This window comes from Esox lucius, chromosome 1 (genome assembly GCF_011004845.1).
Source record: "Esox lucius isolate fEsoLuc1 chromosome 1, fEsoLuc1.pri, whole genome shotgun sequence".
Classification (NCBI taxonomy): domain Eukaryota; kingdom Metazoa; phylum Chordata; class Actinopteri; order Esociformes; family Esocidae; genus Esox; species Esox lucius.
In genome coordinates this window covers 23,585,316-23,612,885 of record NC_047569.1, presented here as the reverse complement: position 1 = coordinate 23,612,885, position 27,570 = coordinate 23,585,316, and the positions used below count along the sequence as shown (strand labels likewise).

Genomic DNA, 27,570 nt, shown 5'->3' with positions numbered 1-27,570 from the left:
CCATCGGATCCAACTCACCACCACCCTCTCTTCACCCGAGTGTCCAAGACATACGGCCGCAGGTCAGATGAAACGACAACAAAGTCGATCATCGACCTGCGGCCTAGGGTGTCCTGTTGCCATGTGCACTGATGGACACCCTTATGCTTGAACATGGTGTTTGTTATGGACAAACTGTGACTAGCACAGAAGTCCAATAACTGAACACCGCTCGGGTTCAGATCAGGGGGGCCGTTCCTCCCAATTACACCCCTCCAGGTGTCACTGTCGTTGCCCACGTGGGCATCGAAGTCCCCCAGTAGAACGATAGAGTCCCCAGTCAGAGCACTTTCCAGCACCCCTCCCAGAGACTCCAAGAAGGTCAGGTACTCTGCACTGCGGTTCGGCCCGTAGGCACAAACAACAGTCAATTCTACTCCTCTGAATTTGAGAAGACTGCAGAAGCTCCAGAGAGGGTAAAGAAGGCAGGAGGACTTGAGCTGGGGCCTTGTGTGTACAAGAAATGATGAGGGCAACAATGATGCGGAAAGATACAATTGCGCATCCCAAATAACGCCATTCTACATTATGTCTGTAGGCGCTGAAATAATATACTTTTATTAAATCAAGATTTATTTTTTAACAGTTTTGCATTTGTAATGGTTTTGCATTTGTGCACAATGATTCTCGATTTCTTTATTAAACCAAATCTGTTTTTAAAAGAAAACTAACCTTGAGTCTCTTAAGTGCTTCAGTAGACATTCAGCATTGCAATGTGCTGTCTAGTGTCAAAGGGTACTCACAAGCCTCACTCTTCTCAATGTACATAGCACAGGATCTAGCTTAGCCGTAAGTGGAACACAGGTGATTATGTTGTTGTCAGCGAGTTCCCAGTATGTTCTATCCTCTTGTTGTCTGTCCAGGTACACAGGGCAGTGGTAGATGGGTAGGGAGGAGCAGTTTTCAGGTGAACTGTCTGAGGCTTGTAGAGTGCCCGTGTTCCTCACCCGAGCTCTGACCCAGAGGAGGGGAAGCGGGCAGGGCTGTGGGGACAGCGTGTCCTGAAGGGCTCCAAGCTGCACATCCCACACTGCCCCTCTTAGCTCTAGGCCACACACGTAAACACCACTCAGGGGAACAGAGGCTGGGGTTGTTGCAGCACTCAGCACCTAGCAAGACAAGGGAAAACAAATTAATACTGCCTTGCAATGAAATGGGATTTTTAAGATTTGCACTGACAAAGAGTGGTAGGGAAGGAGTTCAGAGTAGATCGTACTTGGAAATGCAGAAAGATGTTGCTGATGTCCCTCTGCTTGGCCTGGGCAGCCTCCCTGATTAATGCTCCCAGGAAGCCCCTGGGGTTACAGAAGGCTGACAGGTGGTAGACATTGGACAGACCACTGGTAGATTCATCACAAAGGTAGGTCTTGAGCAGCTCCGCTCTCTTCTCTAGAAGGGTTGACAGAGTCAGGAGAGAGGAGACACTTTGCTTGCTGTTTGGCGTGGGCTGGCTGAGCTCAGAGTGCAGGGAAGAAACCACATCAACCAGACCATCCCACTCTGTCTGGAGGAAGCTATGTAGGGGACCCAGGGATGGAGCTCCTGCACTCACCACCCAGATGTGCTCCTTGTGGACGAGGTTGTCTTTCAGGGCCTGTAGTCTATCTCGGGCCTGGTGTAATTCCGGTAGTACAGCAGGGCAGGTCACCTCGTTTGTGCAACATATCCTGATGCTGCCCATTGGCTTCTGGGATTCTTGCAGCAGGATGTTCAAGTTTTGGCTGTGAACCTTAACAAGCTCTCCTATCAAACCTGCACTAAAGCCCAGCAATAAGGGGTCACCAGTGTTAGCCAATGCCTGAACACGTTGCTCTAGACCTCTCAGTAGACCTGCAGAGTCTGCAGAGAGATGATGGCAGGAAAATAAAGAACAAATAGGGGATTGTCATTCCAATTCAGAGGATGGGTCACAATATTTAATTACACTGTTGGAACACTGTATCCTAGCTTGGCGTAGTAGCAGGGTAGTAGTGAGTAAAGTGTTTCAGTACCAAAGCAGCCAGGTATGTGGATGATATCTGAGAGGGTGTGAGGCCCACTGCCCCAGAGAGGAGTGTCTGCTCTCAGACATGCCCTAGACACACTCTCCACTGCCGCCAGGTCTGCCCAGTCTTCCACATGGCCTCCATACACCAGCTTGGCTGTCAACCAGAAAGGAAAGGTCAGAATCAAGGCTTTGTCTCAAATGGCACCTGGTCACTTGGTGACTACAAAAGTAGTGCACTTTGTAGGGAATGGTGTGCTATTTGGGATATGTGCCCAGGACAAATGATATGCAGATGGTTTCATTGAGTATGCCACGATAGCTCTCAGCTGGTGACATCAGGTCTAATTACCTGCTATGTATTCCAGTGTACCAGTTGGGTCTCCACAGGGTTTGGCGATGCGGGCCTGAGCATCCAGCAACGCCAGCAGATCCTCCTGAGTCCTTTAAATAAACAATTACAACATCCTTATAACATGCATACAACCAGTGTTTTGTCATGATAATAAAGGTAATTTTCATTAGTGTGAAAGCAAGCCATTACCGAGCTAGAAAAGCATTGGCTGTTTGTGTAGCTTCGGAAATGCGAAACAACTTGATGTACAGCAACACTAGTGTGTCACACAGCCTCTCAGTATATACAGAACCCTTTATAAATGGAGAGTGAAGCATTTTGTCTTTTGTCTTTTCACTGATGGACATCATATTGATCTGTCAGCAAACTGTTGGTGCCCTAAAACTGTCAGAAAAGTCTTGCAATTTCTAAATGGTGAAACCAATATCTACACATACTCAATGAAATAAAAGTTCAAAAATCTACTTCAACCTCATAGCAATGATGCACCTGGTTTGAATGTTATCATTGGATTGAATGGGTGTTATCAGTGGGTATCAACCTCATAGATATGGGTCAGAAGGGGCCTGCTACGCCTACTGGTAGGCTCAGAAGGCTGTTATCATCCATTCGCATGGTTAATCACGGATAAATACACGAGAAGACTCCAGATCCAATCCCAGACGAATTCAGGTCGCTGCTACAGGTAAGACCATTAAAATGGGTTAAGGTTAGGGTAAGTCTACAGGTAAGACCATTAAAATGGGTTAAGGTTAGGGTAAGTCTACAGGTAAGACCATTAAAATGGGTTAAGGTTAGGGTTAGGGTAAGTCTACAGGTAAGACCATTAAAATGGGTTAAGGTTAGGGTTAGGGTAAGTCTACAGGTAAGACCATTAAAATGGGTTAAGGTTAGGGTTAGGGTAAGTCTACAGGTAAGACCATTAAAATGAGAGCCTTTAAACTGTGATGATTTCGTCAATACTAAATTATCTAAATACTAAATTAACCATGCGAATGGATGATAACAGCCTTCTGAGCCTACCAGTAGGCTAGCAGGCCCCTTCTGACCCATATCTATGAGGCTGATAACCACTGATAACGCCCATTCAATCCAATGATAACATTCGAACCGCCTGAATGGTGTCATTTTCAGAGATGTAAAAGAACAAAGTACTTGGTTGTATTCACCAGTTTTGGGAAGTTCCTAATTAAGACTTAAATTACAAGGTAAAAGAATTTTGTAACTAACCAGTGATCTAAACTGATCATTTTTCACTCTTTTTTGTATTACCCACTGGTTATTTGTTTGTTTTTATTTATCTCATTCCTTTTGTAGAAAGTGTTACACCAACGACCAGAAAAAAATATTTGTTGTGAAACTTAATAAGTAATAAAACTCTTTCTGATTCTGATTCTTCTGATTCTGATTAATTGTGAACTCCCTTTATCTGGCAATTTAAGTCCTAATTACAAACATCCCTGAAGTGGTGAACACAACCAAACCCTGAGTACATTCACTTTGTAATTTTTACACCTCTGGTCATTTTAAATCCAAACCATAATTTGGAGTATAGAGCCAAAAAAAGAGAAACGCTTTCCTATCCCAATATTTGTGGAGAGCTCTGTAGCGATCTCACCAATGATAGCTGTTTCCCTGGCCTAGGTGTTTGTACGCCTGTCGCTGCAGCAGAACAGAGTGCAGGATGGCACAGCGTAGCTGGGGTTCAACGCTGCAGGTCGTGACATCAGAGGTCGTGCCAGATGGAGTAACAGACACAACCTGATGCAGGGAAGAGCACAGTTCCTCCTTTACATCCCAGGAAGAGTCGCAGACCAGTCGCAGGGCACACATTCTGACCGACGCTGGGGGAGAGGAGAATTAGTGTGGGGATGCATCCCAGATGGTAAACTACAGCATTAGGGAATATAAGGCATGCCTTTTCACCAGACACCCTTAGGTGTCTCATACAGTTTAAAGCTGCTATATTTGTGTTTTTGACTAAAGTCAGCCTTGAAACTGTATTTAACTTACAAAACCCCCATGATATGCCATTCCAATTGGTACCATAACATTTGGTGAATGAAAGTAGAACACTGTACAGAGTAAGCTGTGCCCCATTTTACCCATAGACACAAAAATATTTTAAGTGTACCTTGTAAAACGTCCCTATGGTAAATAGGATACATTTTTGGAAACAATCACAGAAAAAGTTGAAACCTGATTGGTGTAGCCTGGATGGTATGAGTACCTGGTATGGAGAGTGGGGTGTGTCCTCGTGTGATGAACCACAGTCTGAAGCCTGGGTGGACCTGGCTAGATGGCCCAACCGGACCCTGGTCTGCCTCCACACCTATTTGGTGCATGGAGAACGGGAATTACACTACATGTTTTCAGATTACACACAGTGGTTGAAATAAGCGAAGAGCGGCACATTTATTCTTACCACTGGTTGCAGAGGTAATAAACTGATTGAGTTGACAAACCACTTCATCATCCCATTGGTCTAACAGATGACAGTTGTTAAAGACCAGCCAATGGCCATCATGAACAGCCATCTCTAGTGCCGAGAGGATGACCTCCTTCTGGCATTTGGCTCCAAATGTAATGACTTTCAACTGAAACAAACAGTTCTTAAGAATATTATTACACAGTAAGGAATATATTGGCAATGGGATTGAAATTGAACACACGGTTCATGTTTGTGTGTATGTAAGACTATACACAGCAAACAAGCAAAATACAGAATAATCATTACCCCTCTCTTGTCTGCTTGATACTGGGCCACTTGTTTCAGCCAGCAGAGTGGCTGGATGCTAGCCCATTCATCTTTGCTTGGGCCTGGGAGTGTGACTATGACCGGCCCCTCGCGTTTGACCAGGAAGCGGGTGAGGGCTTCCGGCGAGCCGGTGCGAGGGGCTCCTGGCAAGGCTGACCCCATGGTCCAACCCAGGAGACAGGCAGCCAGGTCCTCTGCCACCGCAGCCAGCCAGTCAGGCAGCACGGCCTTCCAGAGCAGAGCCCTCTGCAGGGTGGACAGGTGGGAATGGGAGCGACAGGGGACAGGACCCACCACCGTGGAAGACGGGAAACGCAGGTACTCCCGCCACTGGTCGGGTGAGGCATCCAGGGACGACAGCAGCCCTGCGAAGGCCGAGATGTTTTGCAGCCGGAGGACCTTGTCGCGGGTGTGAGGAGGCAACCAGCTGGGAAGACCACGGTGCTGAGATGGCGAGGCGGAGGGTGAAGACAGGGCTGATGTAGAAGCATCCACTGGGACATCCGCGTCCCCCAGGCCTGTGAGGAAAGCCACCCGCTCCACCTCGTTGCAGTCGTCTGTGTGGAGGGACACTGCCACAGAAACCAGGAGTCTCAGCAGGACGGCGTGGTTCTGGAACAGGGAGGGTCGGTACTGGGCCAACAGGTGGGCCACCATCCTGTGTGTTATCTCCAACATGACCGCGCCCGTCACTACCTCCCCACTACAGCTCACACCCGGCCCGCACTTCGGGACCAGCGACTCCCTCACGGTGAACAGGAAGTTCCTCAAGGGGAAGTAGTAGAACGGGGAGAGCCGCGACACCTCCTGCAAGGCTTGGTAGATGGCTGTAGCTAGCCCTGCCACCCGCTGGAAGTCAGCCAAGAGGTGCTTGTGGCTCTCCAGTTCCAGGTCCAGCTCTGTGATCTCCGACTGCAGCTTCTGGGAGGCCGTCCGACAAGCCAACACCCGGGGGAGGAAGCCGGAGTCCTGCAGCAGAGGCGTGAGGGTCTGGAGGATGTACTCCATCAGAGACACCTGGAGAGAAGCAATGATGAATACATCTTGAGCTATGAACCTCTATCGCTCACCCTACTCTACACCCTATACTCTACTAAACACCCTACACCCTTACTGTACCTTATGCAGAGCACACAGCTCTTATTAAAATGAGTGTACTAGGGAATAGAGTACTATTTGTGAGGACGTCTAATTTACATAGAATACAATTGCGTTTATCGATCTCATTATCGTGTTACCTCTTCCTGGCACAGTTTGTGCAGCAGTGCCTGCTTGTCCGTCTCCAGGAGGCACTGACGAACCCACAGCTCCGGACACTCAGACTGCACCAGCTCTGACAACATGAGCTGCTGCACCTCAGTGGAGCTCAGGGAAAGGTCAATGACACTCACCTCCGACAATATAGATGGGTGAATCTCTGTGGGGACACATTGGAGAAGTTGCCGTTGTCTTATTACTGCAGATGTACTTTCATTGCGTCCTGTCCAGTAGGTGGACTTGACATTACATTTCCTGACTGTACATAAACATGAGGTTCCCATACTGTTCTGAGGCTTGTTCTGGCTTGCACTAATACTGCTTCCATGTTCAGATACAAAATGAGTAACTGGTGTTATATTCTGTATGTTCTTCACCATTGAGTAAGAGTCTGACTGGAAGTTGGGTGCTGAGGAACAGACAGAACTCTGGATGGGCCGTCAGAACAGGCCTTGTGACACCAGGAGAACGTCTCCCTGCCGGCCGCATCAACATCTCCAGGAACTCTGGACTGGGGACTGCTCGCTCCATGTGGGTCACCAATACTCTCCAACCTGTTCAGAACAATATGATACATGATAGCACCAGGCTCTCAATAATGCCAAATCTTCAGGACTCATGTCGTTGGGTTGTCAGTGACAGTAATGAAGTGGTCTGGAACAAAGCTGCATGAACATATGGAAATTGACTTGGAATGGAAAGTAGCCTATACCCTTGAATGTTGTGGTTGGATGAGAACACTAAAATGTTGCCAAGGAGGGAGATAACTGACCATTAGAGAGACACGGGAAAACAGCAGTGAACGCATCAATTCTGGTTAAGTGCTATGGTCCAAATGACAGACCAGTGTTATAACATTTATTTTTGCTGTAAGAGATATCACTTTCCATTTATGAAGATATGGGTGCGTAGTATTCTTTTGGACTTTGGAATTATTTTGATAGTGGACAAAGTTGCACGGTATGGTTTGAGAATCAGCCTGATGGTTTGAGAATCAGATGAAAAAGCTAATATCAATACATAATAACATTTCCGAAAAATAGCCCACAGAGATCTCGCATTACCACATTAATAGGGATTATATTCTCTACTTCATCTCCTGGAAATCAGTAACAGTCAAATTCTACATCCAGCATTCTCTGGGTTAACTCCTTTGGCTCACCTTTCTCTGCACCCTGTCTGATGTTGTCCAGCAGGTGTAGATCATCAGCACTGACCACCAGCTCATACTCCCCCTCCCTCTGAGCTGAGCTGTCCTCCCCCTGAAGCTGGCCTGATGGCAGAAACAACATACGCAACATTAATTTCTAAACTAACTAGTGTAGTGGTACCCTCCAAGTGTACCTCATGTAAAGATATAATCTTAACCAATAGTGGGGGAGGACCTAAAACGCTCTTAGGGTCAGCACCAAAGAGCACCTTCAGTGTGCTCGTAGCTGCTCACCTGTCCGCAGCACGGCCTGGGCACTCAGGTCCTCATGCTGCTGAGTGTCTGCCAGCAGGGGCCAGTGTTGAGCCCAGGGGCCTCTGTACCCCCACAGCAGAAGCTTGAGCACCAGCCTGGGCTGCACTCTGAGGACCAGGTGCTGGTCCACCCCCAGGGCCCTAGCCATGGTCACGTGCAGCTCTGCTCCCATAGGGATGGGGACACGGAGAGGGGCCTCACGGGGTCCACTGAATATAGGGGTAGAGGTAGGGAGTAAAGAGGCCCTGGGGTCCTCGGGGTGGATGTTAATGTTTCCGGTAAGACACAGCTCCCTCCACTGCCCCAGTAGCTCCATCCGTCCGTCTGGCCCAAAGGGACCCAGGTAGGTAAGAGTGGCTGCCAGGAGCAGGGCGTCCCCGGATATGTTTTGGTCATTCATCTCTGCTTCCTACAGAAGATAAGTGGAATATTACTACGCAGTTTCTAAAGTACAAGAAGACAGCATGCAGACCACAGGCATTTTGCTGAATTCCTGGCTATTTCACGGGTCAGTCATCTTGGTCTGTATGAATGTCAGTTACCTCTGCTGCAGCCGTCCAGTCAGTGACGTGACATTGGACCTCCTGTAGTGCGGAAGCAGCCTTCTTCTGCAGGGACTCAGCCTTGTGCAGCTGGCCAGTCAGCTCCTCCAGCTCCCGTCTGAGGAGCCGCTGCTGTCTCTCCGTGTCCTCCAGACGCTCCCGGGCCTCCTCTTCCAGCAGCCTTGTACAATAACCAAAACAATATGCTAGTTATTCATTCTCATAATCACTGAATCAACTCAACCTACTAATATGCGTCCAGTCTTCAACCTTTGCTAGACTCGTCCTGTCCGGTAGCATACAAGCTCTCCCTACTGTCCATCAACCTCAGTACAACCGGATATCACACCTGGCTGTGCGCAGCCGGGCCCGGCTCTCTGCCATGCGCGCATCCAGCTGGTTCTTCCGGGCCTCCTGGGGGGCCATGTGGTGCTGGACACAGGCGTACTGGTACACTGCCCTCACCCAGCAACACAGGGACTCACATGCCCGGCTCACGCCGCGCACACACTCCGGCAGGAACTCTGGCCTCTGCACGATCTGGCCCAACTGGTGGAACAGGTCGTCGCTCAACCTGGACCGGTCAAAGAACTCCAACTCCTAAGCACAGAGAGACAATGTGAAAAACAAACTGCCCCATGCATTGCATGTAGGTGGGAAATTAAAAATATTTGTGTTTTGCAGACTAGAATAATTTAAAGCTAGAATCACTAAATTAACATTCTAGGTCACGCATTGATTTAGGTATGTAAATATGTACAACTTATGCGTTGTTGAGCCCTGAAAGGATTAGAGATAGATAACCCTTGAACTTCAATGATTGTTGAACCTTTTCATATGAATCTAAAAAAGAAGAGTATTTCATAATAAATTGAATGAAAGGTAATTATTTACTGTTAAGGTCAAAGTAATTCCCCTCATATGTGTATTACATCAGTAGGAAATGATGCCTCATCCCATTTGACCTCTGACCTGGAAGAAGTTGGACTGCCCCAGTAGCTGTTTGCTATTCTCCCAGTTGGGTGGCCGTTTGAATAACATGCATATGGCGTCCATGACCAGAACCACTCCGTCTGGGGGGAATCTGTAGCGGCGTACCTCATCCAGGTCTGCTGGGCTGAGAGACTGAAGAGCATTGAGGGCTGTTTGGTACAGAGGGCTAACCTAGGCGGGGTCAAGGACACAACACAGCGTTAGGAACTTAATAAGACAAGCATCCAAGAACTTCCCAAATGGGAATTGGTTAGAAGTAGTGAGCTGTAGATGAAATGGACAGACAGAACACTGGACAGCACCTCGTTGAAGGCGTCATTTGCCTGCAGTTGGACCTCATTATTTTGTTTCTCCATGTGAGACAGTTTGCTCTCCTGCAGCAGACACTGCTGCCGGGCTCGCTCGCACAGCGTCCGCTCTGTGTCTGTCACTTGCTTCAGACGATGCAGACTCTGGGACACACACAGAGAGGCATTAATGAGGGATACGTCCCCAATGACACTCCATTCCCTAGTGCAATACCTTACGAATGCACCAATAAGAACATTCTTGGCCGATAGCAACAACCGATATTCCCTTAACACGATCAAACATGACAATACTGACTGATGTTTTGTCAATTCTGTACTTTTTATGATGCTTCTAATTTCAACAAATGCATTCGGATAATTCTGATGATTGTAAAATGTGTAAATAATAATGAAAACAAATGCACATTGTCTTTCTGTAATTATACATACAATGCCTGAATATAAATTAGTAAATAAGGTATTACACTTAATTCTTAAAATAATAACAATAAAACACATTACTTAAACAAAAACATATATTATAAAAAATACTGGAGTATATTGGACACCTATTCACACAAAAGCACAGCCGCTCTGAAATTATCAGCCAAAATCAGATCAATCTACCAATACATACATTTCTGCCTATAATTGGCTGATAACCAAATTCTGGCTAATATATTGGCACATCCCTAATTTTAAGTATGAGTCATTAGGGCTCTGGTCAAAAGTGGCATACTATTGGGGAATTAGAAGCATGCTGGGGTCACCTTTTGTCTTTCTGCACACTTTTCCTTCAGTTCGACAATTTCCAGGCAGTGCTGCTCAGCTGTGTCTGTCATGCCTTTCACAAGTGCCATGACCCTTGACACTCTAAAGTAACAAGACAAACATTTCAAAATTTGACCCAATCTACCACAAAAAAGCACTAAAAACAACTGCTACCGGCTTAACCTTTGTAGACTAACCAATGCTTGTGTCTCAAATTACAACCTACTCCATTGCCTATAGTGCACTATTATCTCCAGGGCCATGTATGGAATAAAGTGCCATTTAGTATGCAAGCCCTAAGTCCTCCTCACCTGTTAGCCTGGCAGCGGCCCTGTTCACACAGGTGACTGCAGAGGTGGAAGAAGTTAGCGCTCAGCTCCACAAAGGACTGGGGGCTGAACGGCTGGAGGTCCGGGAGGAGGATGGAGGCATATTTACAGGCTGACTGGTGAATCCCTGCCATGGTCTCAGAAATACTGCCCACCAAGCCCTCTCGGTCTATAACTATATATTATATGAAATAATACAGAATTTATAAAGACACATATAGACGCGTATAATTCATTGTATTTAGAAGGTGACATTGTGGATCATTTTCAAATGGTAACCTGTTTCCCATATAGACCATGGCAACTAACCATTGCATTCTGTGCCAGGTATCTGCAGGTTCCCTCTGAGTCGGTGAGAAGCTGCCTCAACAAGAGACTGGGTGGACCAAGGCCTGTACACCTCAACACAGCAGCAGAGGCTCAGAGCTTTGGTCATTTGTGCAGCCGTAGGGTTTACTAAGCCTGGCTGCGTGTCTCTGGTGTCTGGAAAGAAAGGTAGCAGCAGGAACACATGCAGATTCCTCTGGATCTGTCTGAAATACCTGCATCAAAAGGCAGAGAATGTACGTCTCACTAATAATAACATGAGTAATAAATGATAACAACTCCAGTAGCAAATGCTCTCATTCAGATGGACTTAAAGGTAGTGTAGAGGAAATGAATATAGCAATTCATAGGCACGGCTTGTCTCTTACTTCTCAAGGGCCTGGTCATCTCTAAGGCGATTGCGTGAGTTTGTAATGAGAGCGTTGATCCTCAGTACCAGATTCTTCAGCTCCTCATCAGAGTGGAGCCTTGGGTAGGTTCCGTCAGCCATCACCGCTACCAGTGCATCTCTGACGGCCTGGCCAGTATCCTCGTGGACCAGAATAACCACACTGCCACCGTGCACACCCGCCTCGTCACCCGCTTCCCGCAGTATCTCGTCCAGCTGACTCTCATTCCCACGATGCACCTCCATCAGCTGGTAGCCGGTGAGACGGGCGGCTAAACGCACCGTGGTCTTTCGGCCCGTGCCACTCGCAGCCCCGAAGAGAGCCGCGTGGCCGCCAGGTATGAGCAGAGCCCTGAGGAGACGCGTCAGCTGAAACGCCCTCTGTCTGTGCACCATGTAAGTCCAGCCGCTACTGTGGTGGTGATCAAACTCCTCTTCCTCATTGCTTTTGACGCGTGAGGCCAGCTGCTGCACTAGTAACTCCGGGTCTCTTTCCAAATAGGCTGAGTGGCGTTTGAGACTGTGCTGCGGTGACATGGAAGGGAGGCGCTCGGACAGGTCTGCGCTGAAGACCACATGTTGAATAGTAGCCTCCATGTCCTGCAGCAGTTGTAAAGGCACGAGAGACTTCGCCATGCTGGCCTCCGCTGAGTCACTGCTCTCGGCCTGTGGAGTCACGTCGCACAGCTTATGGCTCCTCTTCCACTCTGACTGACTGGCTGGTTTAGGCCCTTTTGGAGGAGAGGGGACCAGGGTTGGAGGTGAGCCTGACGTTAGCGGTGTGGTCCGAAAGCCAGACTTATCTTTCCTGACAGGTTTCTTTTTTTGCTTTTTCTTTGTATGTTCTTGTTTCGTGGGGTGGATCTCACCTAATAAATGTTCCTCACTACTGTTCCACGAGCTAGAGTTTGCGCTGCTCGCCCTTTCAGAAAACTCCTCTTGTTCTATGGGTGTTTCAGACTTCATAAGTAAAGGGGACTTGGCAAGCTGCTTTGGAGGGCTTGCTTGCTGACTGCTTGACTTAAGGTAGTCTGTTGGTGTAGGAGGGGGTACAGCAGCTGGAGTGTCCTCTGTTATGGAAGTCTGGGGTTTAGCTACCCTGCTGCGGTAGTTTCTCTCTGACACATTGGCCATCAATGACACCAGAGCTTGGCTCTCACCCTCTGAACACAGACGGTCTCCGAATGTGCGCAGACACTCATGCATCCAGAGACGAGCTATGTTGAGCACGTTGGCTACAGGACCCAGGGTGGCTGGAGCGAAGCAAGGCAAGGCTGAGGAAGAGTGAGCAACCCATAGACTAATCTTCTGGAGTTGCTGTCTGTTTGTATTGCATGGAGACCATAAGCACATTCCCTGAAACACCTTTTTCAGGTCATGCATTGAGAACAGGAAGTGTGGCCTGCGCACACAGGGTTGGAAGTGCTCACACACGGCCTGATACAGTTCAAAGGTTGCGCTGATGATACAGTGTGCCATATCTGCGTGCCTAGGCATGCATGGAAACTCTTTGAGCCAGTTCTGTAGCTGTGGAGAGTGGATGGAGAACACAACATCTGCAGACAAGCTGGGCAGCACCAAAATAGAGAAGTGACGGGAGAGACGCAAAGAAATACGATTGCAATCAGTTTGGTTGCCAGCTCCAAATGGGCAGCAGGTAGCCAAGTAGCTGATGGCTCCGGAACTAAATAGCTTGAAATGTAAACCATCTGATGTCAGAACGCCCCCCCGGGAAATACACTGCCGCAGTGTCTCCAGAGCCATGGATGTCTTGCCAAAAGCATCTAAGTAAAGAGAGGAGCAGAGGTTGCAATATATGAATATTTAAATTAAATTCAAAATAGAATAATAGCAAATACATCTTTTAAAATAATTCCAAAATACACATTTAATCTCAATTTTGTATTCCCCTATATTGTTTTTGAAAAACAAACCGAATCTTTGAGTGAGAATGTGTTATTATTTTTATTTTATGTAGTTTAACAAAATCATTGATATACACTCACCTAAAGGATTATTAGGAACACCATACTAATACTGTGTTTGACCCCCTTTCGCCTTCAGAACTGCCTTAATTCTACGTGGCATTGATTCAACAAGGTGCTGAGAGCATTCTTTAGAAATGTTGGCCCATATTGATAGGATAGCATCTTGCAGTTGATGGAGATTTGTGGGATGCACATCCAGGGCACGAAGCTCCCGTTCCACCACATCCCAAAGATGCTCTATTGGGTTGAGATCTGGTGACTGTGGGGGCCATTTCAGTACAGTGAACTCAGTGAAATGATTCGAGCTCTGTGACATGGTGCATTATTCTGCTGGAAGTAGCCATCAGAGGATGGGTATATGGTGGTCATAAAGGGATGGACATGGTCAGAAACAATGCTCAGGTAGGCCGTGGCATTTAAATGATGCCCAATTGGCACTAAGGGGCCTAAAGTGTGCCAAGAAAACATCCCCCACACCATTACACCACCACAACCAGCCTGCACAGTGGTAACAAGGCATGATGGATCCATGTTCTCATTCTGTTTACGCCAAATTCTGACTCTACCATCTGAATGTCTCAACAGAAATCGAGACTCATCAGACCAGGCAACATTCTTCCAGTCTTCAACTGTCCAATTTTGGTGAGCTTGTGCAAATTGTAGCCTCTTTTTCCTATTTGTAGTGGATATGAGTGGTACACGGTGGGGTCTTCTGCTGTTGTAGCCCATCCACCTCAAGGTTGTGCGTGTTGTGGCTTCACAAATGCTTTGCTGCATACCTTGGTTGTAACGAGTGGTTATTTCAGTCAAAGTTGCTCTTCTATCAGCTTGAATCAGTCTGCCCATTCTTCTCTGACCTAGAGCATCAACAAGGCATTTTCGCCCACAGGACTGCCGCATACTGGATGTTTTTCCCTTTTCACATCATTCTTTGTAAACCCTAGAAATGGTTGTGCGTAAAAATCCCAGTAACTGAGCAGATTGTAAAATACTCAGACCGGCCCGTCTGGCACCAACAACCATGCCACCCTCAAAATTGCTTAAATCACCTTTCTTTCCCATTCTGACATTCAGTTTGGAGTTCAGGAGATTGTCTTTACCAGGACCACACCCCTAAATGCATTGAAGCAATTGCCATGTGATCGGTTGATTAGATAATTGCATTAATGAGGAATTGAACAGGTGTTCCTAATAATCCTTAAAGGTGAGTGTAAGTAGGGTTCCTAGCAACTCACCACATGGGGCTTCATGAATGTCATCCACAAACAGGAGAAGGCCAAGCTGTTTATTCATTGTATCCATGGTTCCTAGCTGGGCCTCCTGGCAGCGCATGCTCTCCAGCACGTTGCGCAGGTCGATGGATGTTAGGCGTGGGCTGGCAGGCAGGCGAATGTGTGGCCTGTCGGGACTCAACAGAGACCGGCACAGCATGGTCTTCCCTGAGCCAGCCTCTCCCACCAGCAGTGCTGGCTGATGGGCCTCCAACATCAGGTCCAGCAGATAAGCATGTTTCTCATACTGAGAGTATGGACAGCATGGATGTCATTTAATATAGTAGGCTATGGATACAATAATATCAACATTTTGATAGTTGGAAGATTGCTAACCTGTGGGATAGTCGTATAGTTAACCTGTGGGCTCTTGCTCCTGGAACAATTGATGGGGTTGGTATTGTCTCCCATCATTCCCTCGCTCGTGTTAAAAAAGTGTTCAAAGACTGTCCCTTCAGAAGGAACCTCCACTCTGTACCGGCTCTTAAACAGTGCATCACGAGCTAGCAAGTCAAACTGGGGCCAGTGTCTGAAATAGATGTGTTGTATTACTATACAGTTGGGCGATTAAAAGACTTGACTTAAAACTACACAAACAGTGTTTGACCTGGGATGCAGGTGTCCACCAAAGCCCCAGACATAGGCCACTAGAAAGAGGTTTCTGGCTTGAATGTCTTGCTGAGTGGTGGGGATCAGGGCATCTCTGCATGTTGGGTGACCTCTGGTCATTTCTATACAGCATTTGGACACAGAAAGTAGCTTTTAATATCTGACGAAAACAAACATACACATCATATTATGAAAATACACTGTATACTGTAATGTATGGCTATTTGTAATCTCATTATTTATATTTATGAACATATTTTGCTGTTATTTATAATACCTCTTTTATCTGAAGTCCTTTGTGTAGCTCTTAACCCCCGTCCTTTACCAAACTGCTCCAGGAGGGCATGTAAGATCCTGATGAATGAATTAACCTCTTGCAGTCCACAAGTGATGCTTTTGTTGAATTTACTGGATCCATCTCCTTCAACGTGCATGACAGGTGTGAAGGCCTTGTGCCTAATGAAAGTGAGTGTGCTAGAGAAAAGGTCTTCAGCCAAACGGTTCCACATCTTCAGGGTCCTCGGATCCAGAGTGTGTTCTCTGTAGAGAGCGTCCATTTCAACCTTCCACACAGCCTTCCACAGGTCTTTTCCAGAAAGATACACCAGGTTGCAGCGGGTCACTGCGGAAGGGGCTGCATCTCCCAGATCTGTGACCTCTGCCAATAGTTTGAGCTCCTCGTGGGATGGCCTGATCTTCTCTCCAGAAGACAGGCACAGAAAGGGGTCCTCAGGGTTGCAGAGGGTACTGAAAGGGTCCAACCAACCAGGCTGCCCTATAGGGTCTCCATCCATCACCAGCCACTTTTCCTTACTCAATAGATACTCCTTCCTTGTGCTGGCTGAGAAGTCATGCCGCTCTGAGTCTCTCAGTACTTTAGTAAATGCTCCATCCGACCAGAAGCCTTGCTGGCCATAGCAGCCCCCAAAGAGCTCCTCATGTGACAAAGCATTTGGGAATATCACCACAGTGTCAACGGAGCTCCAGTTTGTAGTAGAGGACTGGTAATTGGTGTCCATTCCATCTCCTTCACTGGTGAGAACCTTATCAAACTCAACTTCCACTGCACTGGCTGCCAGCTTCCGCAGTGCTCCAGACAGTACACGGTAGCAGGTGGTCTTTCCACTCCCAGCAGGGCCTACCAGCAGAACTGCTCGTGAGAGCTTCATAGCCTGGTAAAGTGTAAGGGCACTGCAAAGCACTGTGGTATCAGCGTGAAACCCAGTTTGCTGCAGCTCTTCTGTGACGGCTGACATTAGGAGGCTCTGTTCCCCTTCGTCCTCAATGTACTGTTGGAGAACAGGGTGGGAACGTGCTATTGGAAAGATCTCTTCAAATATGGTGCGGAATTGCAACGCTTTCTTCTGTTCAAAGATAGCCGATAGCAGGACTGACAAAACACCACTGACAATCGCTTGCTCCTCTACCACAGCTTGCATGAGTTGGTCAGCATGCTTGTTGTGGGAAGCCTGGAGACCGCTGTGTCTTTCATCTGTCTCAGGTGGTTTGTGGTCCTGTGGAAGTTGAAGAGTGGCAGGTTCCTCCCTCAACACTTTCTCTTTATGGACCTCCAGCTGGCTGGTGCTGTGTAGGTGGGACCCAGAGGCAGCAATGACATTTCTTAGAAGTACCATCCAGGATGTATGGTCACCACTGACAGAATCAGGGAGACAAAGAGAGTCTTTAGCCAGGCTAAACAGGGAGGTTAGTCGTTGGCTTATAGACAGAGCCTCTGAGAAGCCCAGAGAGGTTAGCAAGACTTCTGCAAGGATCCTGCAATCAGGGTAGGCCAACGATATGGGCCTGGTCGCCACTCGCAGATTCTCTGGAACCTCTGTTTTGTAACCTCTGGATGAAATTATTACACAGCCATAGCTCAGTTTGACAAATATGTTTTGACCAGCAAAAGCAATTTGGCAGTCAAGCTCATTGGATTTCTTGCACTCTTTCTGAATGTTGCCCTGGCTGTCTCTTAGTGAATCTGTAATATCTTTGTTTGGGTAGGATAAACTAGAAGAGTGCTCTGTATGGGTCTCAAAGCTTTTCTGCTGTGTATTTCTAAGCAGGAAGGAGAGGGACTGGTGAATATCTGCAAGATGTTGCCCTAGTTGGGACAGCACTCCCTGGGTCATCAGGTCCACAGAGTCCAACACCAACCACGACCCAGTCTTAAGGGCACCAACAAGCATCTGCTGGATGATGGAGGGACTTGAATTGAAACAACACCGTAAGGAGATGACCTGCTGTCCCAGGGCTCTTCCTAACTGAACCACAGTCTTCCTCTTTCCAGACATGCAAGGTCCACTTACAAAGCCACACCTGTAGCTGGTCAAAGCCAAGAGGATCCCCAGTACAGCTCTATCCGTGGAGGGGTTATTCACTATCATCCAGTGCTCTGGGCCAAGATACTCATAGCCATACGACAGCTGCATGCCCAGGATTTCAGCATAACACAGCTGCTCCTTAGAATCATGGTGGCCCTCCTGTGTAGATGTCTGATTTTCTGTAACAATATGGTACTTCATCAAACTTTGCCACTCAAAAGAGGACTCCAGATCACACTTAACCTTCATGAGCATAGATAACTGCTGAGAGTGATTCATAGTGAGGAGCACTAGAGCACGCAGAACAGTCACCATACGATGGGTTATCATTGATTTGTCAGTGTCACCTGTGATGCCGTCCCGTATTGCTTGGCACAAGTTCTGGAGTTTGGAAGCATTTTTAGCCTTGATGAGGGACCACTTGACCGGAGCTGAGACCCGGTAAGCCCTCAGAACTTCACACGACCATATAGCCTCTTCAGCCACCAGCAGGCACTGGAGGGGGTAGTTAGAGATGATACTCCACACATCGTTTCCTCCTTCAGCTTCACCACCCTCCTTTCTAAGGGAGCTTGATGGACTGTGGTATCTGAAGGGGTCAGGGGACAGGGAATCTCCAACTTTCTTCTCCCGATCCAGGTCTTGTTCCAATGACCGAACCTGTTGCCAAGACACAGCACACTGCTTCATGAGCAGCTTCATGGCCTGCTGGAGCTGCTGCTCCAGGAGACACAGCCACGGCAGCGGGTTAGGGCTGGGTTCCAGAGGGCAGAGGAAGGCCACGTGCTCCCTGGCTCTCCCATACACCCCCCGTACCCACATATGGGTGTCAGACAGATCTAAGCCACTGCTCAGATCAGTCTCATCTGGGGTCACGTCACGGTCGCTGTCCACCTCCAGCCAGCGCACCCCTGGGAAACACCTACGCACCAGAGGGAGCAGAGCAGAGGGTGTGGGGTGAAGGGAGAGGAGTCTGATCACCTCCCCGTCGCTCAGGAAGCAGAGCCTTGGAAACTCACTACGGGGTGAGTCCAGGAGGTACAGCAGCTGGTTGGTGATGCCGTCCATTGTGTATAGACCCTCTGAGAGGAGAGCAAGGAGGCTGTGTCCGTGGAAGCTGTGGGTCAACTCTGCTGTCTTCCTGGGGCACACTAGGTTCAGAACATGTGGGTCACTTAGTGTGGACTGGATCATCTCCCTGAAGGTGTTATCCACAGGATGGAACACCTCCAACTGTGGTCAAACATACAGCCGGCATTAGGATTTACTTATTCTGCTTTGCACAATAAAACAATCTATAGTTGTAGTTGTGGCTGTTGTAGCAGAGGCCTAAAAGACCCTGAACTCACCAGTTCTGCCTTATGAACATTGACAGTTGTTTTATAGAACTCTTTGCTAAGGAAGATCCACTTCTGCTGGTACCTTTCAATGAAATCAAGCAGTTCCTCTACATATTGCAGGTAGAGAAAAAATACTTATTAATCACAGTTAGTAAACTGATCAATGTTGTATAAACATTGAGCACTACCTTCAGTCCCAAATGGCACCTTATATAGTAGTTTGAGCAGAGGCGTATTAGTCCCTGAGAATTTTGGGATGTACAGTACCACGAGATGTAGCCAAGTTTATTTTACCCAGTTCTTGCAACTGTTGCACCCAGTGCTCCACCTCCTGCCTGAACTCGGCAACGTGAGGAGAGAGCAGCATGTTGGACAGAGTCATTACACTGTCCTCTGTCTGAGCCAGAAGTGTCTCCAGACCTGGGAAATCAATCACTACATTTGACTTGAGACTTTTAACAGCAGCAATGAAACACATCTGAATTAAAGGTGATTTACATCAGAATAAACAATATAAAATGTAGTTCATAATAATGTCACGTCTGAAACATTTTCTAACTAGATTATTACATCATTATAAAAACAAACAAAAGAATTGTTCTGTTTAATCTTACCAATAATGGTGAATGTGCCGCTGTCAAGAGAATGCTGTTTCAGAGTTTGGTAGTTTGAGACCAGGCAATTAGTGGGCTTCTTTCTCCATGTGGCACCAAGCTGTGGCTTATCTTGCTGACAAACTGTGACTATGAACTTGGCCATATGGAACAGTGCCCCCTCCCAGCCTCTCTGAAGTTTCCGGAAGGTCTGCTCCATGTCTGCCTCTGCCTTCGATTCCCGGCAAATCTGGTCCCACACAGACAGAAACATTTTTCTTCCCAAATGATAATCTATTTCCTATGCATATGTATGTGCTGAGAGAGCTTAACTGACTATGAGCTTAACTGACCCACCTTGTTGATCTTACTCTGGTGCTCTAAAGGCTTCTTGGACATCAGGTCAGCTACAGTGAGGTTCCACTCAGGTGCATATAGTAAACCCATACCTAGAAGTGTGGTATGTAAATCATGGACATGCAAATATTGCTGTTCAAACAAACAGCAATGGCTACGTCTCAAATTGCAGCATATTCCTTATAGCACTACTTATTCCGAGGGTCCATTAGGTTCCCATTTGGAACACATCCAAGGTATCTCATTAACATGTATTTCTAACTGTCAAACCTTTAAAGATGTTCCTCCAGTGTTTGTGTTTGAGGGTGGGGCTGCTAAGTTCGGCCAGTACAGGCAGCTGCTGGTTGAAGGACTCCAGGATCCCCAGGGTCTCCTGCAGCACAGCATCCTGGGAAGGGATGGTCCTAGCTAGGGATACCGCTTGTTGCAGCCACTCAGCCACCTTCTCCTGGGCTCTTGACACAACAAACTGACACCATTTACACATTTCAGCAATTGAGCAGACACTCAACAAACACAGTTATTGCAAGTCTGTTCTTCCTTGCTACATTAACAGTATGTGAAAATATTAGTCTTCCCCGTATCAGATTCCATAAGCATACTAGTCACTTGCTGTTATTATTATTATGTTATTTATCACCAGAATAGAGAAAAGAGCCATCAAACACCTTGCTGAAAAGCAAAAGCCTCCACTCTTGGATCTGTGCAGAGGAAGCCACCATCAACTCCCACAGACTTTTGCGGGCTTCCATCTTCTGCCAGGCCGCTGTCACGAAAGTCAAATCCAGATGGTTTCCTAGACAGGGAACACAGACAAGGCATTATGTAAACACAGGCACACACTTTGTGTACACAGACGGGCACCCTGCTCCCTCTCTCACCTCGGAGACTTTTACTGGTCCTGCTGAGCTCTTCCAAGCGAGCAGAGACAGCAGACACCTGTCTGCCCAGGACCTGGAGCGTGTTGAGCATCGACGCTGCATTCTGAGTGGGGTCCAGATATGGTCCAGACGTGGCTTTGGTCACCATCTCGTCCAGGTCATGGGTCAGGGAGGAGAAGGTTCTGTCCAGGGTGTCAGCCATGGAGGGAAGACACTGGCATACTGTCTCTGCAGCCCGCTTGAGGAGAGGAACAAAGATGTCCCAGAGGTCCAGCATCTAAACGTGCGGTGGGAAGAGGGAATATCATATACTGAAAAATAAGTAGCTCTTCTTGCTTGCAATGATTCAAGAATAAGTTCTGAAAAGATATGTGTTTAACCTGTTCCTCCAATAACAGCTCATCAGGTCTCATCTGTCTGTAATTAGAGCGAACTGTTTCCTGGAGCGAGTGCAGGTAGTCTAATTGTTGTTGCATGTCATCTGACATGTTCTCATAGCGTTTCACCTTAGGAAAGAAAGAGGTCGACCAAACATACAGCATCGATAAAAGGAATAAAATAATGATTTGATCACCGTAAAGCAGTAACTACCAAAAAGTGTCTGCGAGGCCATACCATGCTAGCATAGTGGGTGAAGTCGTTGAAGTCTGTGGGTTCCACCCTGAGGCCTTCCACAGCTCTTTTAAGTTCTACTATCAACTTCTCAGAGCGCAGCTTCAGCTCCTCAATCATCAGAGTCTGTATATCCTCCTCTATGGAGTTCCACAAAGGAGCTATATAGGGAAACAAAACTATACATTCAGCAGGCTTCCCAAATGACACCCTATATTGTACAACACAGTCAGATAATAACAGAGCAGGAAAACATTGTCACACACGTCCAAGACACGCACTATCTTAGTAGGCCTAAAGTCATGTCGCACGTGCAACCAAAACCCCACAGACACACACAGACGCACACAGACACAAACCTATATTCTCCAGGATGTGGGAGCAGTTGACGATGAGCAGCTTGTTGGTGGTGGTGAAAGAGGCTGGCACTGAGCGCACCCTGTCAGTCCAGAAGCGCACCTTCTGAATGTGTTCTTCATAGTGTAACACAGGCATGCCCCTCATGGCCTCCAGAGAAGCTGGACTCCATTGACTGGTGAACAGATGGATGTCAAACAACCAGGAGTGTCTCTCACACAGCTGCTGAATTTCAAGCTGAGCCTCCTGTTGATCAAAGGGAAATCAACTAACCCTTGATGAATCACAAACCAAAAGGGAGGAAAGGATAGTTGTTGTAAAGCTTTCCAAGGGTCCGTTAAGATACAGGAATAAAGTGGGAATGACCTGCATGATTCTGGCCTGCTCTCTCTGAGCCTCTTTGGTCTCAGTGTTGAGGCTGAGCTGCCATTCCAGCTGTTTCCTGGACGGGGGGTAGTACTGTCCTCTCAGCCTCTGGCCCTGGATCCTCAGAGGGCTCTGTTTCGGAAGCACCAGCCTGGGAGCCCATAGGTCAGGGTGAGGCTGACACTTATTAGACAAGTTGCTGACCCCAGTCATCTCACTGTCCTTTTCCCCGGACTCTGAGAACCATGTATACAGAAACACAGGGGAGAAGTGCCTGTTTTCCTTTCAGCATATATCCAGGATTCCCAAACTAAGAGGCGCACTCCCAAAATGGAGCCTTGGGCTACAGCTGATTTGAAGGGGAAACACTTTTTATATAAATATATAAATAAACAATATATATTATTTAATTTACATCGGAGTAGTGACTGCATTTTATACCAAAACAATCTGCGTAAGCAATTGGTATGAACTATAATGAATGATGGCCTGTGGTAAAACAGAGAATTTCTCCTGTCCACCAATACCTGTGACACCAGTAGTCCCACTGCAACAAACCAGGTTCAGGTCAGGGGTCGGCTCCTGTGCATCACTGGTGAGGGAGGGGCTGGCAGACACGCATTCCTTTGTGTCAGCAGAGTAAATGTCAAATACCTATAAAAGCAAAAGACAGACATATTCACACTCGGTGAGGAGCACAACTGGATATTTAGTTTTCTAATGTCTGCATGCCAAATGCCACACTATTTTTTAATATAGTGCACTACTATGGGCAATGAGCCCTATGGACCTATGTCAAAACCAGTGAATTTCATAGGAAAAGAAGTGTGATTTGGAATGCAGACCCTTTTTGTGTGTTGCTTACTTCATTATCTCACCTGAAGGGCAGAGTCTGCCACTGACAGTAGTGCCCCTTTCAACACCTCCTGGAACAAGTGCATGGGTGGGAACAGGGTCAACTGACCATCTGCTCCAAAAATCAGCTCTGCTTGGAAGAGACTTCCCTGCTCGGGCCGTTTTCTCTGTTGAAAATAAATTCAATAAGAAAAATACCAATTATCAGGGCTTACTAGTATTGTTAACACTTGAACTGAAATGATCAAGAGTCACAAAAGACACATTATAGCATCCCAACCACAGACTTAGCCTAGTGTTGGACTAAAACAAATCAAGCTCAATGGAACATCTCCATGGGAATACATTTTACGTTGTGTACTAGGCAGAATCTGTCCTCGGGAAACCACCCCTTATTCACTACATAGTTCCCCTTTTGACGAGGGGTCCAAAGCATTATATAAAGAATAGGGCACCACGACATATGGCCCAGTATTATGTCATCCTCTGTTTCCTCTCTTCACCTTCATGACATTATGGAGGAAAGAGGCAACCTCTCTGTTGGTAATCGTGACGAGGCTCTGCACGATCATCTGATCGGCCAGCGCAGCAATGTTTCCCAGTCGCTGCAGGACATTCTCTGCCTGGCCCAGCTCTTTCTTCAGTTCTTTCAGGTGAGCCAGCTGGAGGTGAAGGGACTGACTGCCCTGGTTGAGCTGGGAGCGTTCCACACATAACCGCAGTTCCTGGTGAGCCTTATAGCTGTCCTCCTGGACCTGGAAGACAGGAAGAAGAATACCATACCAACAAACCCGTACACAAACCAATTTCTCTCATATCTACACACAAACGAAATGGATGAATGCTAACAGACATGAAGGGGCTGTTGGGTTATATGATTAGGGTTGGGTTTCAGAAGTAAAATGGGCATGGACTTCACAGGGAAGCTTCCACCATCGGGGTGCAAGAACAGAGAAGACTACAACTTATCCGGAGCAATTTTCCGTAGGGGACAACAGGCAGACCGGATGTAGCTTGGGTACAGAAGTAGGGTTTGAGCAGAGCCTCTTAGCAAGTAGGTAGCTTCCCTTGCTGCTCTGTAGACAAGTACCATGGTCTTTTAATAGACGCAAGCTTTAATTGGAAACCAGTGAGTGTGCAGAGGAGCGGGGTGACATGGATGAATTTAGAATGGATGAACACTACAGGTGGGATGCACTGTCCGGTAAAAGTTGCAGGGGTTTGATGGCACAAGAAGGGAGACCTACCAACAGTAAGTCCAGACATGAGAAGCTCTTATTTACTAGTGACTTACACTAGTGAATGGTTGTATTTTAATTTTTTCACATAATATCTCCATGGGAGTTAAACCCACAACCCCTGGTATTAACAACACCATGATTTAATCTCTATTTGCATATACACTCACCTAAAGGATTATTAGTAACACCATACTAATACTGTGTTTGACCCTCTTTCGCCTTCAGAACTGCCATTCTTTAGAAATGTTGGCCCATATTGATAGGAGTTGCAGTTGATGGAGATTTGTGGGATGCACATCCAGGGCACGAAGCTCCCGTTCCAGCACATCATCAAAGATGCTCTATTGGGTTGAGATCTGGTGACTGTGGGGGCCATTTCAGTACAGTGAACTCATTTTCATGTTCAAGAAACCAATTTGAAATGATTCGAGCTTTCTGACATGGTGCATTATCCTGCTGGAAGTAGCCATCAGAGGATGGGTACATGGTGGTCATAAAGGGATGGACATGGTCAGAAACAATGCTGTGGCATTTAAACGATGTCCAATTGGCACTAAGGGGTCTAAAGTTTGCCAAGAAAACATCCCCCACAACATTACACCACCACCACCAGCCTGCACAGTGGTAACAAGGAATGATGGATCCATGTTCTCATTCTGTTTACGACAAATTCAGATTCTACCATCTGAATGTCTCAACAGAAATAGAGACTCATCAGACCAGGCAACATTCTTCCAGTCTTCAACTGTCCAATTTTGGTGAGCTAGTGCAAATTGTAGCCTCTTTTTCCTATTTGTAGTGGAGATGAGTGGTACCCGGTGGGGTCTTCTGCTGTTGTAGCCCATCTGGCTCAAGGTTGTGCGTGTTGTGGCTTCACAAATGCTTTGCTGCATACCTCGGTTGTAATGAGTGGTTATTTCAGTCAAAGTTGCTCTTCTATCAGCTTGAATCAGTCGGCCCATTCTCCTCTGACCTCTAGCATCAACAAGGCATTTTCGCCCACAGGACTGCCGCATACTGGATGTTTTTCCCTTTTCACACCATTCTTTGTAAACCCTAGAAATGGTTGTGCGTGAAAATCCCAGTAACTGAGCAGATTGTGAAAAACTCAGACCGGCCCGTCTGGCACCAACAACAATGCCACGCTCAAAATTGCTTCAATCACCTTAATTTCCCATTTTGACATTCAGTTTGGAGTTCAGGAGATGACTAGGACCACACCCCTAAATGCATTGAAGCAACTGCCATGTGATTGGTTGATTAGTTAATTGCATTAATGAGAAATTTAACAGGTGTTCCTAATAATCCTTTAGGTGAGTGTAGTTTTTGTTATTGTAACAGTTTCAGTCAAAGAATCAATTCAGCCAGAATGTTATGCGCTACTGTAGCTGGTTGGAGTTACAAACCACATTGAGGATGAGAGTACGATACTGCAAGATTCTGTCCAGAAGCCTCCGACACTCCATGTTCTTTTTCAAAAGGGTCTTCTGGAAGTCCAGAAGGGTGTAGGTGGTGTGTTCATCCTGTGGCAACCAGTGAACCTCTTTCAATTCTTCAATCAGTCTAAAAACAGCAACAAGAAATGATGTCCCGTGTGTACATTTCCAAATAAATGAAAACCACTGAATAATAATTCAAATAAAGTATTCAACGTTAATTATGGACCAACAGGAACAATGCCCCATGTACACTAAATGAAAAGTACAGCCCAGGGGCCCTGGGTCAATAGTGGTACAATGCATAGGTGTAGTTTGGGACGCAACCACAATGTGAGGCTGAATACCTAGAGAAATTAAAGAGAGCGTCTCTGAACTGGGGTACAGCCATGAGTAGGAGACCCTGCAGCTCTTCACACTTCCTCTGAAGACTGATTTTCCGCACATTTCTGTGCCACCTGCACCACAGAAGAAAAAAATTATTAAAATGTACCTAAAGACTTAGGGTTAGGGTTAGGGAAAATTATTTTACAACATTACCAACATTGTAATTAAATGTAGTTCTGTTTAAAAATGTTGGACACATTCTATTAAAGTTTATAGTAATAATATAGTAATAACATTTCCTACTATTTACCATACAACATTGAAAATTAGAAATCTTGCTGTGTTGCTTAACTAGATCTAGAAATGATTTTACCATGTTCTTTTACAGCTCTAAGACAAATGGTTCCCCCACAGTAAAAAGAATACATCTTAGCCCAGACCTACTTGATGAATGCCCTACGAAGTAGATAGACCCTGAAAAATGGGATATTCTGTAAGGCTCTCCATAGCACAGCCTCCCGATTCCACTCTGCCAGAGAGAGGAACCCAGCACTGCATCCATCCCTTACATGCAGCACAGAGGTTGGGGAGAATATGAAGTGCTCATTGTCCACTCTATTCTGAGGGATCACGCGAAGGTCATATGGTCTACAAAAAAGTAGATCCAAAGAAAAGAATGACCAGAAAAATATAGCAAATGCTAAAGACTGGGAAAGCCACCGTTGTGACACAAGTTATTGTGATAAACAACATTTTGGATTACCTGTATGGGCCAACATTCACAGGTTGCAAGTGGAAAAACTGAAGCTTTCCCAGATGTCGGTTCTTTGCAAACATTTCCAACACCTCTGAGCCAGTCAGAGGCTCTCCGTGCTTTACATCTTTTCCTGCCTCTGAGCCTTCGTCTTGATCAGCCATCTTCATCCGGGACACATCTCCATGAACTGTAAATCTGAATTAAGAATGACCACGACATTAAAATAATAGATGTGATATTTGAAAAGAAGAGTGAAATCGAAGACACAGCAAACTCACATGCTCATTGCTTAACCTACCTGTCAGGTGGAGGTTCCTTTAATGGCACCAGAGTGGCTTCGACAGGTATATCAGTCCCCAGTGCTGAAGCCATCAGACGAGGTCCCTCAGTCCACGGTGTCTCCCCCATTGCCAGCTCAGAGGCCACCTCTGCCACAAGTCGGGGGAGCTCAACCATGGACAGAGGGGTGGGAACAGGGGAGAGGTTTTTAGTACTGAGGGGTCGACCTGGGTGGGTCTCATACATGCAAGCTGATGAGGAGGAATGGTGCTCCTGAGACTCTAGTGGGGGTAGTGACAGTACATTGGCTGCTGGACCGGGTCCCTTCTGCCTTCCTTTGTGATCCACAGGACAACCCCTGGCTGTGCCTCTTGCACTATGTTCACTGTCATTTTTGGGAGTAGGCATGGCATTGCAGATTGTTCTGTAGCGATTATTACTTCTGCCACACACTCTAAACGTTAACCTCTCTTTGCAGG

At 46.8% G+C, this 27,570-nt stretch overlaps 1 protein-coding gene across 1 annotated transcript; it reads right to left on the bottom strand.

The window, feature by feature from the left end:
* Positions 1-582: 582 nt before the first annotated feature.
* On the bottom strand, positions 583-27,570 carry LOC105024052 (dynein heavy chain domain-containing protein 1). The gene is made up of 43 exons (XM_020045626.2): positions 27,111-27,570; positions 26,819-27,007; positions 26,500-26,703; positions 26,076-26,186; positions 25,699-25,855; positions 23,555-23,806; positions 23,075-23,218; positions 22,724-22,850; positions 22,197-22,432; positions 21,833-22,076; positions 21,477-21,613; positions 21,242-21,367; positions 20,862-21,138; positions 20,649-20,776; positions 20,251-20,449; positions 19,981-20,072; positions 19,645-19,873; positions 19,325-19,450; positions 19,040-19,137; positions 15,644-18,923; positions 15,365-15,488; positions 15,094-15,286; positions 14,722-15,004; positions 11,479-13,282; positions 11,093-11,325; positions 10,766-10,958; positions 10,454-10,556; positions 9,696-9,845; positions 9,373-9,564; positions 8,750-9,000; positions 8,401-8,581; positions 7,838-8,267; positions 7,556-7,666; positions 6,771-6,947; positions 6,375-6,553; positions 5,116-6,153; positions 4,804-4,975; positions 4,609-4,710; positions 3,997-4,222; positions 2,376-2,467; positions 2,031-2,180; positions 1,256-1,878; positions 583-1,148 (listed from the first exon to the last, which is right to left on the bottom strand). Exons 1-43 carry the CDS (start codon positions 27,497-27,499, stop codon positions 768-770), a joined length of 14,133 nt encoding a protein of 4,710 aa, XP_019901185.2. The 5' UTR covers positions 27,500-27,570; the 3' UTR covers positions 583-767.

Excerpts from the sequence above, each read along its gene's own strand:
- LOC105024052 (XM_020045626.2), bottom strand. The coding sequence starts at position 27,499 with ATGCCTACTCCCAAAAATGACAGTGAACATAGTGCAAGAGGCACAGCC. Across the intron at positions 23,219-23,554 it reads TCCTCCATAATGTCATGAAG|AGAAAACGGCCCGAGCAGGG; the intron begins GTGAAGAGAGGA and ends TATTTTCAACAG. Across the intron at positions 18,924-19,039 it reads ATGTTCATAAGGCAGAACTG|TTGGAGGTGTTCCATCCTGT; the intron begins GTGAGTTCAGGG and ends GTTTGACCACAG.